The following is a 19,536-nucleotide window of genomic DNA, read 5'->3' as shown; positions in this document are numbered from 1 at the left end:
TTCATCAAGTCAGGCTGTAGGTAACCAGTGTTCTTTTAAAGAAAATAAAAGAAACATTCGGTGGACTGTCTCTTGAGATATCATAATTTTCAAGGTTCTTATTTTACAGTATAAATATGTTTTTTTATGAATATTACTTTAAAAGAAACCACTTACTATTACCTAAGATAAATACTACTTAGTTTTACCTTTAGGTCACCCAATGATTTTTTCTTGCGCTGCTCGGATGGAGAGCACATAACAAACGGTCAGTTGTGTCTGTCCCTCTGGTTGTATGTATTTCTGCACAAGCTACACAGATTTCCAGCACATTCGCAAGAAAAAAGGTTAACATTTCCACAGTCCATGGTTAAACTCCCATATATGAAATGACTTAAAGAAGACAAAATTACAGAGGGAATGTGTTCTTTGTCAGTGTTAATTTTTCTCTCAGAGAAAAGAACAGGACAGCTGTGAAAATGTGTTCGGATTTCTTTGACTTATGCCAAAACTATCACATCATTACAAAGAAAATTCATTCATGTGTCATGGCCAGTATGTCTTAAATTGCTTAAAATCACATCACTGAGTGAACTAAGGTTTCTTTTCCATTGTAGGCCAAGGGTAAGGAAAGACAATGGCTGAGACACCAAGCTGTTGGAGAGCTAGATGATGCCAAAATCATTGATGGGCTGACAGGAGAAAAAGCCATATATAAACGACGGGGAGAACTTGAACCACAAGTAAGTGTCCAACAAGTAGCAGGGAGAAGTGGGGAAGTGCTTAACCCATTTGCTGTTTTCATAGTGGCTGTACAAATATAAGTGGAGTGTCAGTGAGTTATAGGGATGAGAAACTCAGAATAATCTTGGCAAGATTGGGAAGAATCTTGGGAAGTCCCTGAGACGGAGCCAACCACAAGATGGAAGATCTGCTTCACTTCTTATAGTCATACACATGTATTTGCTCTTTGCCACTCTCAGAGAGAGGATGCTGATCTAAGCAGTCCTTTGTTTTGATCCAGTGCAACAGTTTTTATGTTCTTATACTTTATTTAGCTTTATTTATATTTTATTTTCATTTGTTTGTCTAAGAAAAAGGAAAATACTTTCTCACTAACTTAATTTCATTTCATTTTCAATAATAAATACCCTGGTACCCTGGGAAGTTTAAAAAAAAAAAACTTTTACAAATATCATCTTATTCCATGATATGCAAAGAATTTCAACTTCCACAGATATTTGGATTTACAAGAATAAATATTATAATGGGGAAAAAGTGTGAGGAAAAGCCATTAAGATACAATAAAGTTGTCTGTCCTATGGCTCAAGCCAGCCTTTCCTTAGAAGACATTATGGCTGGGCCAGTGTGAGTCAGCAACACCGAAACCGCTTGAATCAGACCAACAAAACCTGGCCAAAACTGTTGGGGCTGGTCCATAGTATTTAACAGTAATACTTAATGACAGATTGCAATTTTTAACTACACTAAGATTATTTTTTTTTTTTAAATAGCTGAGTACAACATCCTTTTGCTCATCAGCTACCCACATCTGATGAATGCCTGGTGTTATTTTTTATGCTACTTGGCCCTGGTGTCTGTTGCTTTGAACAGTTTATGGAACTTGGCACTGCCTGTGTGAAAGATCAATAAGGGAAAAGTGATTAGATCTTCGTTTCTCCTTTTTTTTTCAAAATGTATTTACTCAATGTATCAGTTTTAAGGCTTTGTAAAAATAGTTCCATTAGGAAAAAAAAAAGGCACCTTTAAGTTTTGAGTAAAAAAAAACAAAAGAAATGTAGGATTTACTGGACTATCTCGCTCCCTTTGCTTTTGGGAGGACAGGGATGCCACAGTCTGTTAAGAGAATAATTAAATGAATAAAGCACACAAATGCTTGCAACCCTTTACAGGTAAAAGAAACATTTTAGTTATCTATTTTTAATGTAACCGTTTTTTTTGCGAGATCCTCTTTAATAGCCTTACACTTGAATCCAAACTCAGCTCATTGCACACTAAATAAAACACCTCCCTTGAATGTACTGTGCCAAAAATTGTTAAAACAGATGGGGATTGTTTTCAGGAAAAAAATAATAGTTTCAAGATCAGAATGAAGAAGAAACTAGTAGTTAATCAGAACAAGATTTCAAAAATTTTTGGAATGTTATTAACCTCACCAGGCAAGTTTTTGCACTCTTATACAGGTCCCTGTTAGTCCCATAAGCCAAGGAAAAGCATTTTCATTATGAGCCTTGGCAGAAAGAGCAAATTTGAGAGTCTCATTACTAAGATAAAATGTTAAGAATCAAAACTGAGGCAGAAAAACTATTTTCCTGACAAGCATGGGTGGAATTTTTGGAAGTATTTTGTTTCCAGTCATTGAAGGTGAGGGGAAAGAATGAATTGAGATATCTGTCAAGTAACTGGGCTGAAACGGTTAGAAAAAAAAGTTAAAATGGTTTTGTTCTTTTTTTTAAAAATAATCAGCGTTTGCTGGATAAAAGTTTCTTGCTTCACAAAGTCCATTGGGTTCTCTTTCTGAAATGTTTTAGCATTACTGATGTTTAGCTTTCCTATTTATATTGGGTTTTTTCCTGCTATGTTTCCCTGTCAGCCTGGGAGCCCCCAGCAAAAACCTAAACGCTTGCGTCTGGTGGTGGATGTTTCTGGTAGCATGTACCGCTTTAACGGGGTGGATGGACGACTGGAACGCTCCATGGAGGCTGTCTGCATGGTCATGGAAGCTTTTGAGAATTATGAGCACAAATTCAAGGTAATTACGGCTGGGCTAGGAGTTCTGTGGTTATTGCACAGGCTGTGCGGAGCAGTGGAAAAAGTGTTTCAGCAGGCAGTCTGGCCAAAGAACGTTATTCATTCCCGCAAGGAAATAAAGACATTAATCTATTTCTAGCAACCTGAAAAATAATACTAGTAAATGGATAAGAAACATTACACGCTTCAGCAGAGGAGAATTCAATCTAAGACTTTAAAGACTTTGATTTAGTGAAATTTGCTGCCTTTTTCTGTATTTATCTGCTTATTTGTTTCTTTGAGCAGAAACACTTAAGCCTACAGAATACAAGTAAATATGAGCTTCAAAACATGCAAACTTGCCCTGCCTTTCCATCTGCCCAGAGTACAGACAGTAGTACTTTGTCACAGGAGAAGACCAAACTTCTTTGTCCCTTACTTGTGTTCTCTTCCAGTTACCTGAAAGCAAGTAAATAATTTCTTGTGCTGAAAGGTATTAGGTTCCAAATGTTATTTAATGGTAGCCTGCAAAGGAAACATAAATAAGTTTTATACCCTTTTTTGTCTCAATAAGCCTAAACAAGGTCTAGGGTATGTTTGTTTAGCCTTAAAAATGACAGGAATGGGCAGTCTCAAGTTAATTCTTGACGGACTTAGTGTTTAATGGAAGAATAAAGATGTCTGATGCTTTTACCAAAGAGTATCTCAAACATAAGACTTAAAATCTTTCACTTTGAGGGTTGTAAGACACTGGAACAGGTTGCCCAGAGAGGTTGTTGAGGCCCCATCCCTGGAGGTGTTCAAGGCCAGGCTGGACATGGCCTTGGGCAACCTGGTGTAGTGGGAGGTGTCCCTGCCTATGGCAGGGGGGTTGGAACTCGATGCTCTTCAAGGTCCTTTCCAACCAAAACCATTCCATGATTCTATGATTCTATGATTCTATGAAAATACATCTAAACTAAATGTAAAATCTCTTAAACAAAATTAATAGAAAATTTAGGGCAGATCAGTTCAGCTAGATCTGCTTCAAATTGTTCCTCCAACAGCATAATCCTACAGGTTTCTATTCTTCCATAGAATCTCGTGTACAAAAATAGGCCACACAGAGGCATGTACTTCTAGAATGTCTTCTAAGGTACAGGCATTCAAACTTCCATTTCCCAGGTAAAAGGCTATAAAGGTAAAGAGGCATTATGTCTTTGGCCTACTTTCCTAAGGAAATGAGGCGTGTGCTACCATAATGCTTTCTTCCCCTTAAACATGCTTAAACAGAGCATTTTGCACAATTTCAAACAAATTTGAAGCCGTGGTTTTGTTCCCAAAGACACTAAATTCCTGCAAATGTCATGAAAATAGGCCAGGTAGAGAGTGATGCTCTGTATTCCTGTTGGAGAAAAATGCTGAGACCATAAGCTTAGACTGTAACCAAGGGAAGCCATGTGGAAACTCGAATGTAATTAAGATAATCATGGGAAACAAGGGGTTTATTGGTTCAGCCGCTCATGTATTTCCTGCTCACTGCTAATAGAAAAGTCAATGACATATATTAACAGGGGCAGTGTAATTATACAACACAATTTGTGTGTCTTGGTCAATCGGGCATATCTGAGCAGCACACATATTAGCATGGCCAAATAAATGCAGGATTATCCAAAAATGAAGACAAAATAGATGTAGTGGACACAAGGATACATACAATATATTGGGGTATAGTCAACATGGCTTTTGTAAAGGGAAGTAATGCATTCTCAAGAGTCTCTATGTATATGACAAGCAAGGTTGGTTGATAGAGTCTCCTTAGCCAAAATTATTTGACAAAGTCTCTCACCAGAGGCTCGTGAAGAAATGATAGTGCTTTGGGGATAAAAGGGAGAGCCTTCAGATAAATGAACTACTGCTAAAAATGTAGAAAACAGACTTAAGTGGTTCATTTTTTAGAGTAAAGAAGTGATGAAAGGTCACTGGTGTTGGGATTTGTCCCAGAGCCCATGTTGTTATGCATATTCATTAGTGATCCGTAAAAGGGGGTGGATAGTGAGGTGACAAAAGTTGCTAGTTTTATGAAGTTATTTGGGAAAACAGAAAGGGAAATCCAGCTGCTAGAAGTTGGAGAAGAACCTGGCCATAAATGGTGACTGGGAAATAAAATGGCAGATGGTGTTCAGTGCTGTTAAATGTAAAGTGCTGCAGATGGAAGCAAACAATTCTGATTTTAAATACACAGTGAGGAAGTCTCAGCTACCTCTTAGTGCTCTCTCTCAGCTATATATGAGTGCTCAACAAAGAAATCTTGTATGGTTCTTTGAATACTCAGTGCCCACCAGCTGTCAAAAAAGCTAATCGAGTGTTAGAAACTATTAGCAAAAAAGCAGACAATAAAGCAGAAAGCATCGGAATGTTGCTGTAAACATCCATAGTGCATTCACATAAGGAATAATGTGTGCAACTTTGGTCCCCCATCTCACAGAAGTTCTTCTAGACCTGAAAAAGAAGAGAGGGTGACAAAGGTTACAAAGGGCATGGAAGTGTCCACATACAAGGAATGGCTGAGTAGGCAAGAACTGCTTGGTTTGGAGGACATAAAAATCAAGGAACTTCTAAAACCTTGAGTAAAATGGAAACAGTGACCAGGGAACAGTTGTTCGTTCTGTTCTACTACAGCCGTTCTGCCCTTGTTAAGAATAATGAATTATTTTACATTTACACGACAGAGGACAGTGGCTTAGAAGGTGATGATGCTGAAAAAAAAATGCAGTGCAGTGGTAGACAACCAGCTGTCCTTATTTCCAGTGCAGTTCTATAGCTGAGAACCCAGACATGACCCTCAGGTGCATGGTTAAGGAATAACATGGAGAAGTAGACAGACAGCCCACTGTGCAGAATTAGTAAGATCATTAAGAACTGTCTTTAGTTCTGGGATTTTAAAATATTATGTTTCATTACCTTTCAAATCCCTCTGTGTCTATTACAGATTATTCCATTTTGCTTGGCAGTAGTTGCTATTGGTCAGTATTTTGCTATGCATATAGTGAAAACCTGTATTTGGTTGAGCAAATAGCTCAAACTGCAGTTAGTTGTAATAGTAAATGTGCCCCTCTAATAACCACTAACCATTTGTAAAAACATTTACACAAAACCCACGTGTAGTTATTAGATGTGAAAATTGCCACTCTTTCATAATAGTAAGACAGGAGTAGTAATGTTATCCTTACAAACTCTGAGTCAGGACAGCTGTAACACCAATTTTATATTTAAAATAACAGTGGTGAGGAAGATGCTGGAAATTTTAGTGACGTACCAAGAAAAAAAAAGTTGTCATCAGCCCCTGTGTCTGTTCGACTTCAATTGCCTCTAGGGTAACTCTCCTCCTTTTAAGGGGTCCTTCCACTGGATAGAGAACTTTGAGGGAGCAGTTACAGCCCCCCTTGATTCAAGGCTGGCCGGATCCAGTGTAAACTCTGTCAACTTCAGAGCTGCTTTTGCCCAAGGGAAGAAAAGTATTTTTCTTCCTCCACATCTGTCTGTTCTGCCTTATTGGGATTTGATTTACTCTAGGCATAATATCTACAAGAGTAGACCAGAGATTACTAGGACAGCAAACAAGATGTGGCCTTATGTTTCACTGGCCACTGAAGTCATCCCCCAAAATGAGCACAGAGGCATTTATTAACTAGACGCGTTTGAACCATATTCTTAATATGATTGGATGATTAGGCTAAAGTATCTCTTTTTAACCTACATTACACAGTCCTGTCATATGAGAAATGTGCTGATGGACTCATTGAGTCATTCCCTTGATAACAATAAATAGCATTTCTAAAATCTCCAGCTTGAAAATACAGATTTAATTTTTTTATGTGTAATCTGGTATGGCAGTTGCTACACCTGCGTGAACGCGATCAATAACCAGAACATGCACTAGTTCCTCACTTTCTAATGAGTGTAATTAGGTCTTCAAAGAGTAAGAGAGCCAGTGATTGTTTTAAAATATCTGTGACTCCAGTCTGTAAAACACTGACACTTTGCAAGATGCTGCTAATTTTTCTCGGGACAAAGCTGAAATTTGGGTACGCCCGCAAAAATGGCATACGTTTCTCACGTCTAAAAGAGGAACCATATGAAAAAAGAGAAAAGAACACACTACTGTGTTGTGTGTGATGAGAAATCTGCCGTGTATCACTTTTTTCTTTCTCTTCCTTCTCCTCTCATCGCCTTCCAACAGTGTGTTTATAAAAATAGACGCTTTTGGGGTTTAGATATGCCTGCTGTTATCTGTTCCTGTTGTAGCCCCATCTGCCAGGACCACAACAACATGTGCTGCAAATTTGAGGGGTTTCTTGTACAATGTGTGTTGAACCTGGAAGACCATCAGGCATGTTGAGCAAAGCATTCAAAGGGGATTTACATAGTGAAGTTCCCTTCTGCTATCTAAGTGCAGTGCAAACCTCGGAAACCAATTTGTGGTTCAAGATCACTTTTCTGCTAGTGCTTGGTTTAGTTCTCTGCTAAAAAAAAGGTTGTGAATTAATGAGATTGGCTTTTCCTTGGTTGTTTTATCCTACCGGCTGAGCTCTCCCCATGTATTGTACCCCTTGGTATCACTGGTGATCTTGATTGTATGATTGGTCTGTACAGCACTGAATGAAGGCAGAGAATACTCTCTCCCTGCTTTTTTATACAGAAGAGCTAAGTATTGGGTATGTGGCTGTACCAAGCCCGTAACGAAGTTATCCTTCATAGAAAGTCAGACAAGTGCCAGCAGGTATTTGTCAGCTTTTTATGCTTGCGTAGGACAACCTCCCTGCTTCCATTTCCCATAAGTGCAGGCAGTGAATCATTCCTTGTCTAGGGGCAAATGGGAGGCTCATCCCACAGTCGGGAAATCCATTTAAATTAACAGCCATGTTTCAAAGCCCTCCTCCAATGTCATCCCATCCACACTTCCTCTGAAGTGCTTTATTAAAAAAAAAGAGTGGGAGTGACTGAGATAATAGAAGCCACATTCTCAGTCTCATCCTAATAATTGGGGTTAAGTATGTTCCTACAAATGCCCCTTGGCCCCTTTAAATGTGTAGATGCATCACTTATAAGTGTACATTATAATAAGCAAGTTATTTTGCAGGATTAAAGTTCTTACATCTTTTATACACCTCATTTTAGATGCCAATTATTTGAAAATGTACAGAAGGGCAGTTTGTTCTCTGTTTCATCTGAGGTAGTATTATGTCTGTCACACAAACCATATGGTTTTATATCATCCCTAATTACCATCTTTTGCACACATGATGGCAGATTTAGGAGGCATGTCCAGTAAATTATCCAACAGCAATTTTATGAAGCCTTTAAAATATTGCAAACGGCTCAATAAATGGCATGTTATGTAACAGGCAGGAAAAGCCCAAATTGTTATTTATAGCTATATTAAAGGGATATTGCAGATTTTATATGCCCATTTCAGCATTCCCCATTCGTAAAATTTACTATGGAGGCAGCACTGTTAATTCAGGAAAAGAAGAAACGTTCCACATGCTTGGCAGAATAGTCTCTTTTAAATAATAAACAAAAGGGTTGAAATAACTTCAGGAAAAAAAGAATGTTCAGTGTTGTGCAAAGAACAGATGAATTTATAAAGATCAAACCCTCCGGCAGAGGCCTGTCTAATTCACACTGCCTTTTACATTCAGCATGCGTCGTCTTTCAGCTTTTGAAATGCCTTCGGAAATTAAACCTTTTGGCATGGCAGCTGCAGAAGACAAAGTCTTCCATTTTACCCATTTTAGGCAGCAGCAACCATCCATTCAGTGCCAAATGTGACAGCGGAATAGGGATTGTTTTAACCTGTAAGGAAAGAAACCAACAAAATGATGCTATTTTGAGAGACGTGTTTACATATTGGGTACTCACAGGTCTGAATAGAGCAGTTCTTGTCTCCATGTACCTGAGGCTATTGGAAAACAAGACACTGTCTACCACAATAATAAATTAATTCAATTAAGCTTGCACTCTGGCAAACATGTATTTTGCTGCTGAATTTGTTCTGAGAGCCTATGCTTGCAATCTATTTTGTAAAACAAAACGGAAGTCAGTTCCAAGTAAGATCGTATCACAGCTCTTCTCTCGCTTGTAACACCGTCTGCATAAATTCTCCTAGGGAATTTATGGGAAAAAAAAATGCATCAGATCCTTGCTTCTCAGAGCCCCTTTTTCTGTGCTCATCTTTAGCTACTGCGAAGGAAGGAAACTGGTTCTGACAAAGCGTGCGTGTGCCTGCATGCGTTGGGGTTCCCAGTTGGCCAGGGCTGTGGAGCTGTCTGCACCTTTTCTTTAAAATGATCGCTCCAAGATAACATCTAATCACTAAGGGTTCATTTTACTAGAACACAGATCAGGAGGAGGTAATAATTTACTGAAAGAAAACCTGGGTGAGAGATTTAAATCCTCCTTCTTTGCTCTTGCAGTGGGCTGCTTCGCTCCAGTTTTACTCCTGCCCCAAACTCTGTATTCCTAAATTGCGGTAGACTCCATACATTCCCCTGGGGAAACAACTCCCTTCTGTCACCTCGAAAGCTTGGCTGTGAGCCTGCTCCCATCCATCCCTCCCTCTTAGGGAGGGCCTCCCAGGCTGCACTCCTATGTTGACTTAAGTCAATCCAAGTCAGTACTGCTTCGTTTCCGTCCCCTCCTTTGCTGGGGCACAAACACTCATCCAACCTCACAGTTTGAGGAGCTAAGCTACCCCAAAGTGACCTCACGCTCGTTAGGTTTTGGCTACTCTGGTCCTTGGCTTGACTTTCAGGGGGATCAGAGGACCACGAGGACCAACATATGAGGGCTGGTGACCACAGCACTTCTTTTCCACAGCACGGCAGGATCTCGCCCTGCTTTTTGGGAGGCCCTACTTGACCCAGAATGCAGCAGCCAGGATGAAGCAAACAGCCACTTCTTCCCTGCTGCCTCACCATGCTTTTTTTTTAATCACAAATAGCGTAGTAAACTGTCAGCAAAGAAACAAGGAAACAGTTAACATCTGTTAAATATAAGTATACATACTCGGGCGCATGCATGGGCACACACAGAGAATAATACGCAGCTCCCCCAGGAGGGAACAGACAGGACATGATGTTCCCAGGTGAATGCCTTTACGTGCCTGCAATAATTTGCTCAGATCATTTCAGCCTCGCCTTGCCCGTACCCGGGTTGTACGTTCCCACCTCGTGCAAGAATGCGGAGGGGCCCCAACCGTAGGGTCAATCTCTGGTGTTTCATCGAGGAGCTACAGCAGTTCCCTTTACGCAGGCTGTCACACTGAGTTTAAGCCCAGGCTTTTGGAGATGAAAGGTTGGTCTGTTATTAGTGTGTGCCAAGAACTAAAATGATATTTCCAAATGGCAAAGTTTGGCCTCTTCCCATGAACTCAGCATGGCAAAGCTGATACCAGGACACCTGGTGGGAGAGGTCCGTGAAATGCTGGGAAGGAGCTCGTTACGAAGGAGTCAGCCTTCTTTTTATGCAGGAGAATGACAGCATTTTGCTTTCTGTAATTAGGTTGTTGATTTAAAAGTGATACCGAACACAAAACTGTTCAGCAAAGGACGTGCAGGGTTTTGTAATTAAGAGTCTGAAGAGTTGTGGACATTTCTGACATTACATAAGAACCACATAAGCACTATATATTTTCTGCTCCATTAAACCACTGCTTTATTTAGTTCCTCTGATTTGAATAACCTCTAGTTTTTAAAACAATACAAATGCACGCTGTCTTTGTGTGTGGTTCACATTCTGAATTTATTGCTATGTTAATTTGGAAGTATGCTGAATGTAACCTCAACGTTATTCTCGAAATTTTTGTATTTTCATTTGCCATGTCTTTTCTCTGGGAAGGATAACAGTTTGAGGAAGACAGAAACACCAGCTAAATATTCATCAGGAAAGAGAGCCTGAAGTATTATTGGTGATAAAAAATAGGTTTCAAAGAGAAAGCATGTGTCAGACTGGAAGCTTTACATAAGGCTGGGTAGCAAATAGAGAAATGGAAGAGCTGAGAACAGGAATGGGAAAAGCCAAGAGAGCAGAAATAAATGGGATAGTGTGGGGACCAGATTATATAAAGATTTCCTAGGGGAAAGAAGTCTGGGTTACGTGGGGCTGTCATAAAATGATCTGACCTTGGGCAAAGTAATCTACGGTATGTGGCACATTTGCTGTTTTGCAGAGGGAGGTGTCACCTTTAAAAGTGTTGTTCCAGCTGCTATAGCTTTCTTCTACTCTTGGTATATTTTTAAGCAAATTAGTGATACGGAAACATATAAGAAAAGCTTTGTCAATAAAGAATGTCATTTCTCCAGTCTCCAGGACCCAACTTACACCAAATAAAGTGGTCTTCAATAGGAAAGAAAAAAACAGAAAAACTTTGAGGAGTAGACCTGCCTTTTACGAAATTATTATGTGGGAATTAGGGATGGTGAACCTGTCAGGGACCTGTAGGCAGTACTTGAATAAAAGATAGCAGAAAAGCAAAATATTGCTCAAGGGCTCCCTGTCAGCGAAAGACAGGTCTGTGCCAGCTAGTCAGGGGGACATTCATGTTGAGGAATTGCCAACTCAGGTCACAGATCTGGGCTCAGGGTCCATGCACAGTGCTCTATTACTCGGTGTAGACAGCTCTTAAATCCACTTTTGTCCTGCTTATGAATTCTCCCTGGGGTGACTGCCACATCCACAACACAAAGGGCAGGTCAGGACCTTGCCATAACTCAGCTTGTCTTGGTTTTCATGTAAAGACAATAAAACTCTCACATAAAACAAAGACCTTCCCAATATTACATTATTTGTTCAACAAGAAATTTGAACTATTACAGCTCTACATGTCCTTTTTGCAGCATCTTTCACAGGAGAATGATGTGCACATCATCTTTGAAAACATACAGAGACTCTTGGAATTCACTTCTCTACATACTTTCAGCAATGACTTTGATCTGTTATGCACAAAAATAAGGAGTGCTAATTTTCAAAAAAAGAAAGCCTGTAGTACTTTTTCTTTCAGAGCAGAATGAGGTCACAAAAAAGATCCATCAAACATGGGAGCTACTCTCAAACAATGCACTTCTTGTTTGTCAAACTCGAGAGGATGAAAATCGCTACTTTAAAAAAATACACAGACAATGTGAGAGGGCAAGGTCTTGATCTTACGCATCACCGCTCTGCAATTGGTGGGGTGATGTGAGAAACAGACCATGGAAATAAGTAACTGTTCTGTAATTTCATTATTTAGCAATTCTTTCCCATGTTTTCATGTCGGTGAGAAACTGCGAGTAGTTCCCTTAAGCAGCTCATAAGCAGAAGCAGGGAACGGTATTTGGGTTTTCTTGTTGAAAGCAAATTGCCTTTGATCTGTCTCGTGTCATTGTGACCCAAGGGCCATTTGTGACTAACAGATGACTGATGAAGTTTCTTTCTTGCAGTACGATATTGTTGGACATTCAGGAGATGGCTTCGACATCGCCTTGGTTGGGAGTGACAAAGTTCCCAAGAACAATAAGCAAAGATTAGAGATTCTTAAGGTAAATCCTACGGATAAGTGATGTCGGATAATTAAGGATTTTATGACTGCAAAGATAAAATTGTAGGTGGGTCACAGAATGCAAAACATAAGGAGAGTAAAATAAAAGAAAGACAAGAAAGCAGAATCTGAATATTTGCATAAAATTGAAACAGGACCTATCAGAAACATGGCAGAAAACAAATTATGCCAAAATAGCAGAAGCTAGGTATGCCTTTTTCTGGACTGCTGTGTCATAAATATGTCATTTTCACTACCTGTCAAAGAATATAGGAAGTTCCAAGCATTATACAGTCATACAGATAGCTCGCTCTAAACCGTGTGGTGATATTATTAGTGCGTAAGTGACTAATTTAAACTGTAGAGGGATCCCAGGTCAGTGATTTAGCCTGGTACCTTCAAGAAGTTATGTGTCACAGTAGCAGTGGGAAAATGTGTTGATGCTAAATTGAAAAAGTGTCAAATCACAATTGCAAAGTGAGTGTGTTCACCAAGATTTTACTATAAAAGGATGAAGAGAAGTTGAGTATATTTTAGGATTTACCTGGTTGGCAGCTCCATAGGTCAGAACTGTGTATTTGAGCTACCTTCAAAAAGTATTTTAAAAGAGTGGCAGCTACTTGAGTTAGAAGGACTGGATTTTCTAATGTCTAAAATTCCTTGCCTTCTGCATAGGAAACAGCTTCATCAGTGAAAACAGTGTATTTATTTCATATAAGCTCAAACAAAATGTTTCAACATTTTAAAACCTTTCTGCCTCTGTCAGGAGTCAGATATTTGATAATGACTGTGCCACTACTAGGGTTTGGAAGTCTAGTGGGAATTACAAAGAGGCAGGAGCTGGTCATAGTATTAAGAAATGAAGCTCTGTTTTCTTCCTTAAATACATAGAAATGTAGCTACTCAAACAGCAGCTGATCAAAGTATTTTACCTTCCTTAAGGCTCAATCTAATTACGTCCATGTTTTGATTGTTTGACCCACTGTGTTTTTAAGAAGTGATGCCTGTCTTAAAATACATATTTTGTACAAAAATCTGCATCTTCTGTAGTATCTGGAGCACTGTCCACATTTCTGAAGCATCCCCTAATATGGCATAACTGAATATTTACTACCTCCTGTGCCAGCTGAAATGAATGTTTATTCCTAAAGTCATTTTACGTATTTCCACTTGGTTATGCTGTGCACACAGATCATGCATGCCCACGCTCAGTTCTGCATGAGTGGAGACCATACCTTGGAAGGGACAGAGCACGCCATTCGTGAAATCGCCAAAGAAGAGGCTGACGAGTATTTTGTTATCGTCTTGAGTGATGCAAATCTCGAGCGATATGGTATTCAGCCATCAAGGTTTGCCCAGGTCTTGACCACCAATGCTCAAGTCAATGCTTTTGCCATATTTATAGGATCCTTAGGAGACCAGGCAGATAGGTAAGTATATTTGGTTTATGCCTAATATAACTTACTTTCTTTCCATTCATCATAAATCTAAACTGTGGGTTTATTGCAGTGAAGTTAGGCATAGTTGCCCGTGCTGGTATTTTGCACATCATAGTATCATAGAGTGGCTTGGGTTGGAAGGGACCTTCAACATCTAGTCCAACCCCCCTGCCATGGGCAGGGACATTTTTTGCTAGATCAGGTTGCTCAACCTGACCTTCAACACTTCCAATGACGGGGCATCCACAGCTTCTCTGGGCAGCCTGTGCCAGTGTCTCACCACCCTCATCATAAAACATTTCTTCCTTATGTCCAGTCTAAACCTACCCTCTTCCAGTTTAAAACTGTTGCCCCTTGTCCTGTCACTACAGGCCCTGGCAAAAAATCTCTCTCTGTCCTTCTTATGAGCCCCCTTTATTTACTGACAGGCCACTATATGGTCTCCTGGGAGCCTTCTTTTCTGCAGGCTGAACAACCCCAACTCTCTCAGCCTGTCTTCATAGGAAAGGTGCTCCAGCCCTCTGATCATCTTTGTAGCCCTCCTTTGGACCTGCTCCAACAGGTCCACGTCTTTCTTGTGCTGAGGAAGGACCCCACAGCTGGACACAGTACTCCAGGTGAGGTCCCACTCACCAGAGCGGCACAGAGGGGCAGAATCACCTCCTCAGCCTTCTGGCCATGCTTCTTTTGATGCAGCCAAGGATATGGTTGGCTTTCTGGGCTGCAAGCGCACATTGCCAGCTCTTGTCAAAGTTTTCATCCATCATTCTTTTTTTTGTTTAATCTACTAGTGAGAAGCAGTAGCTTCTGACTTGTGTCAGGGAGGAGACTGGTTCATGGGTCCTTGCAGACATCCCTTACAGCCAGATAGTTCAGAGCATTCTGCGCATCCAAAGGGAGCACCTGAAGCTGTCCTCCCACTGGAGGATGTGCACTATCCCCGTATGTAATATCACTACGTAATAGTGGTGGAGACACGGTGCCTTTGCCGTTGCCCAGTACGCGGTTGGAATGTGTGTGGGCCTAAGAAAAGAGATTAAAGCAAGAGAAGCTGGAGTTTAATGGTCTTCAAAACTGCCAGATATTTAAGTCAGATATTCTCCTTGTGTTAGAGACAAGTTCTTCAGAGAATCTGAGCCAATATACCTATTTTTAGTGCTACTACATAATTTAATTTTAAATTGTTTGGGCACAGGGGAAAAGAAGGAGATTCTGTCCCAGGTGTCCCTTGGTTCCACATCCACTGAGGAGCAGTACATGCAGCAAAGAGCTGGTATAGCCACAAATATCAGCAGTGCCTTTTCTTCTTCTCTTTGAGTCTTCAACTAGAGCAGAATAAGAGAAGGCCCAAAGGGAATTGGCCCTTGGTACATAGTTTTAGTCAGAAAAGAGTTGAAAGATACAGCTGCCACAGCCACCATTGGTCGTGTCTGCAGGTCTGTGCGTCAGAGCTGCATTATGCATGAAAAGAGAATACATTCTGAAAGATTATAATTACAGAAAGTCCTTTTCCTTCTGCTAGGAATAAAAAAAAAACAGCATTGACCATATCCTGCTGTGTAAGAGGAGATCGTATAATTGCCTAGGTCACTGGGGATGGAAAATGCACACAATGCTGTGACTGAAATGCATTTCTATGTACGTGGAAGCACAGAATTAGACAAAGCCTTCCTGTAACTGCTGTGGGGGAAGGAGAAGGGAATTCTCTGTTGCAGCTTTTTTAAAAACTCACTTTAAAAGTGAGAGTTAACTTAGCATTGGAGAAATGGTGTGGAGCATAAACTCGTTTAAAAAGCAGTGAAAAAAATAAATGCCAAGCCTGCTGACTGGACATGAGGGAGATGGGGTTTGTGACGTGCATCTTGTTTAGCTTTTTTAAGGGGGAGTTAAGCTGTGAATAAAAATGCGTCAAGCTAATATTGGCAGAAAAATATCTTTCCATCTAATCTGCTGCAATCTCAAAGACCAAATACAAAGAGCACATTTAGAATCACTGGAGGTGTTGAACTGAAAGAGCTCTGGGCTCATGGTAATCTGTTTAGAGTAAGTAAATATCTTCATTTCCAGAGTAAATCTCTAGCTGCCCTCAGAAAACCAGTTGTGGTAATACCTCATGGGGTCACTGGTACCTTGATCAAAATGGAGTTTTTGCACATCAGAAGGAGGGCAGGGATAGAAGTCTCTGGAAACACCCTTGATTATCTTGCTGAAAGGACTTCTGTGACTTAGCTGCTCTCAGTGTTTCCTCCCACTGCTGCTTTCCCAAGCCTTTAATTGCATGGTGACAGCGACGGGAATGGCATGGACTGGGAAGGTATTCAAAAGGAAAAAGAGCCGTTCTTAAGGAACCTTGGCTTGTGGAAGATAATTTGAAATGTTTATTGTGTCTTGTCCTTCATTCTGCCCCTTAGGCTGCAGAGGACACTACCAGCAGGTCGGTCTTTTATTGCCATGGATACCAAAGAGATCCCCCAGATTTTGCAGCAGATCTTCACATCTACCATGTTGTCAAGTGCCTAAGCATCACTGATGTCACAGGGCGTGAATTCAAAGAAGAAACCCGCTCCTGCTGGAGATACAAACCCTAAAGTCGAGGATAAACACAGTTATTAATAAAATACATGCTGTTCTCTAATCAGCAAAGCGACCCAAATCTGCACGACAGCCAGGCTGTATAATTTCACCCCAAATCTCTCAGCCGACTTAGCACGTTCAAAGAACTGCAGCAGGGCGGAGGTAAATCGCAGAATGGCGAATGTTTTTCCGGAGGGACAAACAAATAAAAGGACAGTTTGTGATCATTCCTCTGCCTGCCGTGTTGCCAGCACTACGGTATCATCTCACCCTATTTTATTAAACACGGTTCGCTGGGATTTGCTAATATTATGCAAGGCAGAGCCGGGCAATCTGTTTCAGTGGTTTGTGCGTGTATGTTTGAATGGGTGGTCAACTCCATCTCTGATTTAAACAGGCCTGCTCTTGTCAGGCAGGAAACCCTTCCTTCCTCTGCTGTTGCTTTCTTGTCCTGACGGGCATCGGGGCTTCACCGCTGGATGCTGGGAACAATGGAGCAGTTTGGAAACACTGACCGTGGCGTGTAAACATTCATTATCTGATCAGGCACGGTGCTCAGTTGTCAGATCTGGAGAAAGTGGCTGTTAAGAAACGAAAAAAAAAAAAAAAAAAAAAAAGATTCTTTCAGTTCTGTCTGTGAAAAGTAAGGGGAAAGGGTCAAAACCGTCTTAAGAACCCAACAGCCAGTGTTTCATAGGGGGCACTACTACTGCATCTCCTTTGCATGACCAATGATGCTGTCCCACGGCAGTGTTGTCCAGAATCCCTGGGATGGCCCCAGTACATGGAAGTGCCTTTACAGTCAGGAGACAAAAAGTTACTAATGCTTTGCTAGAGCTCCTTCATGATCTGTTTTGCTTGGGTCTTTTGAAGATGAAACCGGAGGAGAGATCTAGGCATGAGAAAATTAGGTCTTTTTTATAAAGGAAGAGGAAAAAAATCTATTTTTATTTTAGCAAGATATCTGTGTTGTGGTATATTTAATATCCAGGATAAGTATAAAGACTTATTTTATAATTCCATTGGCTGGTGTTTGGCTTGTCCCATGAGGCAATAATTCCTCTGTAGCTGCTAAAGAATAGATATCTTGTAGTGCATCAGGAACACTGGAATACTTGATGAATTGAATGTACGATTTAATTAAGCTGGGGCGGGGGGGTGTGCATCATCACTAATAGTCTGCTGATATTAATTTGAGGGTAACTGAATAGAAAAAAGTCAAGGGACAGTACTTACAAAAATCTGAAGCAGCAATTGCAATACTTCACTTCTAATATTTCTCTTAATCCCACAGTTGCTCAAACCGCACTGTGAGCAGTATATTTGGAGAAGAGGAGGCAAATTAATTTGATCTTGTTAAATACAACCGTCAGAGTTTTAAAGGGTCCAGTTTCTAGTGGTCATTCTCTACTCCATCAGTCCTGCAGCAAAAATCTTTACCAGAGCATCAGAAATGTTCCATATTTAGTTCCATATTTATTCCAAAGCCTGGCCAGCTTTGAAACTTTATGGCAAGAGAAGGACGGAAGACGTTTTTCAAAGGCTTGTTAGTATTGTTATGATAACTATATATGCAAAAACAAAGAGGCTGGAGATGCAATTCCTGTTTGGAGAGAAGGGAATTGGGAGGAGAAGGTTATCCCTGGCTGGGACAAATGCATGTACACGCACATACACACAGACACGGCTGCTAAGGGGAAGTACACTTCAAAATATAAATATCTTGGTCCTGTAAAAATACGATGAGATACTAAATGCAATAAAGAACTGGCATATTAATAAGTCTGTTAGTAAATGTGTTTTTACATGGAAATTCCTTCCGCATCTCTGCTTTTATTGCCAGCAGTCCTTCAAAAAAAGAAGCATTTTATTACAGTTAATTAGCAGATATACTGTACACTTTCTAGATTACTTGAGTGGATAAATTTCCTCACCTCAGATTTACGTGCAGTATAAAGCTGTTACCTTTATTGTAAAAAAATAGTGTTATTTAAGGGAAACTCCAAGGTAAGCCCAATTTTAAACCTTTTGTTTGATTATCCCTGTAAATTGTATTTCATGTCATGCTATTTAAAGTTGCCTTTCTGTACTGTTTAATTTTATTCTTGGTTTCGGGAGACGTCTGTTGTGTTTCACTTCATGTTTCATGGGCCCACAGGACATGGCCATGTCCAGGGCCAGGCCTGGCTGGGAGGGTGGCTGGGAGAGGGTGGAAGCAGTTCCCGGTAAATTTTGAGAGAAGGGGAGAAGAAATGAATGAAAATTGTCTTTTGTTTTTTCCCTTTTTTTTTTGTTTTTGATACAGAAGGAAAGGTTTGGGGTTTTGCTTTTGACAACGGTTCATTGCAGAGCATAGTTGACCCAACAGCAACTCTCGAAATTGTAACAATTCAGGGCAAAATTTTCCCCTGGTCGTGCATCTTTCACCTACTTTAATGCCCATCGCTACCCCGGGGAAATCAAAGCAGCAGCTGTGCTTTTCCCTGTCTCGCAAGGGCTGGCAGTGTTATTTCACCACTCAGAAAGCAAACACTCTTCTTTCATGTCCCTGGGAATTGCAGAGCTTTTTAATACGCATTTATTTTTAATTAGTAAAATGCTTAAGAGTAACGTGGCTTTGTTTAACTGACAGCAGCACCGGTGACTGCTCTCATTGCAATGCGCGCACCAGCGTTGTGTGTCACTCAATCCCTCTGAAAGCGCGTTAAGGTATTTTTCATCTCTTCTCATGGTTTATTAAGGCACTTTCGCACTCATCGGGTTTTATGAAAAGGCACTGTTTTGGCGAATGAATAGAGCTGCCGGTTGGAGCAGGTCCTGACCTCTCGCTAATGCTTTAATAGCATTAGTCACATCAGTAGTAGTGATTTTAGCTAACTCTTATAATGTAGATTTTGGTCTAGTTCTGTTTATCACGGAATCACGGAGTTTTCAGAGTTGGAAGGGACCTCTAGAGATCATCTAGTCCAACTCCCCTGCTAAAGCAGCATTGCCTACAGCACATTACTCAGGACTGCATCCAGACGGGTCTTGAAAATCTCCAGAGAAAGGGACTTCACACCCTCCCTGGGCAGCCTGTGCCAGTGCTCTGTCACCCTCACCGTAAAGAAGTTTTTCCGTGTATTTGAACGGAACTTCCTGTGTTCTAACTTGTGCCCATTGCCCCTCGTCCTGTCACTGGGAACCATTGAAAAGAGCCTGGCTCCATCCTCCTTCAACCCACCCTTTAGATAC

At 40.6% G+C, this 19,536-nt stretch overlaps 1 protein-coding gene across 1 annotated transcript in view; it reads left to right on the top strand.

The window, feature by feature from the left end:
• VWA8 (von Willebrand factor A domain containing 8) overlaps positions 1-18,519 on the top strand; it is a gene marked incomplete at its 5' end in the record, with an annotated part of 200,290 nt that extends 181,771 nt beyond the window's left edge. The window contains 5 exons of the mRNA XM_082496817.1: positions 597-722; positions 2,594-2,752; positions 12,192-12,290; positions 13,481-13,719; positions 16,140-18,519. Of these exons, the coding sequence (XP_082352943.1) occupies positions 597-722; positions 2,594-2,752; positions 12,192-12,290; positions 13,481-13,719; positions 16,140-16,248 (732 nt within the window). The 3' untranslated portion in view covers positions 16,249-18,519. The remainder of the gene's footprint in view (positions 1-596; positions 723-2,593; positions 2,753-12,191; positions 12,291-13,480; positions 13,720-16,139) is intronic.
• Positions 18,520-19,536: the final 1,017 nt, after the last annotated feature.

The sequence above is a fragment of the Vanellus vanellus genome (assembly GCF_965231255.1).
Source record: "Vanellus vanellus genome assembly, chromosome: 1".
NCBI lineage: Eukaryota > Metazoa > Chordata > Aves > Charadriiformes > Charadriidae > Vanellus > Vanellus vanellus.
The sequence above is the reverse complement of the archived record's forward strand: the minus strand, read 5'-3'. Positions and strand labels throughout refer to the sequence as shown.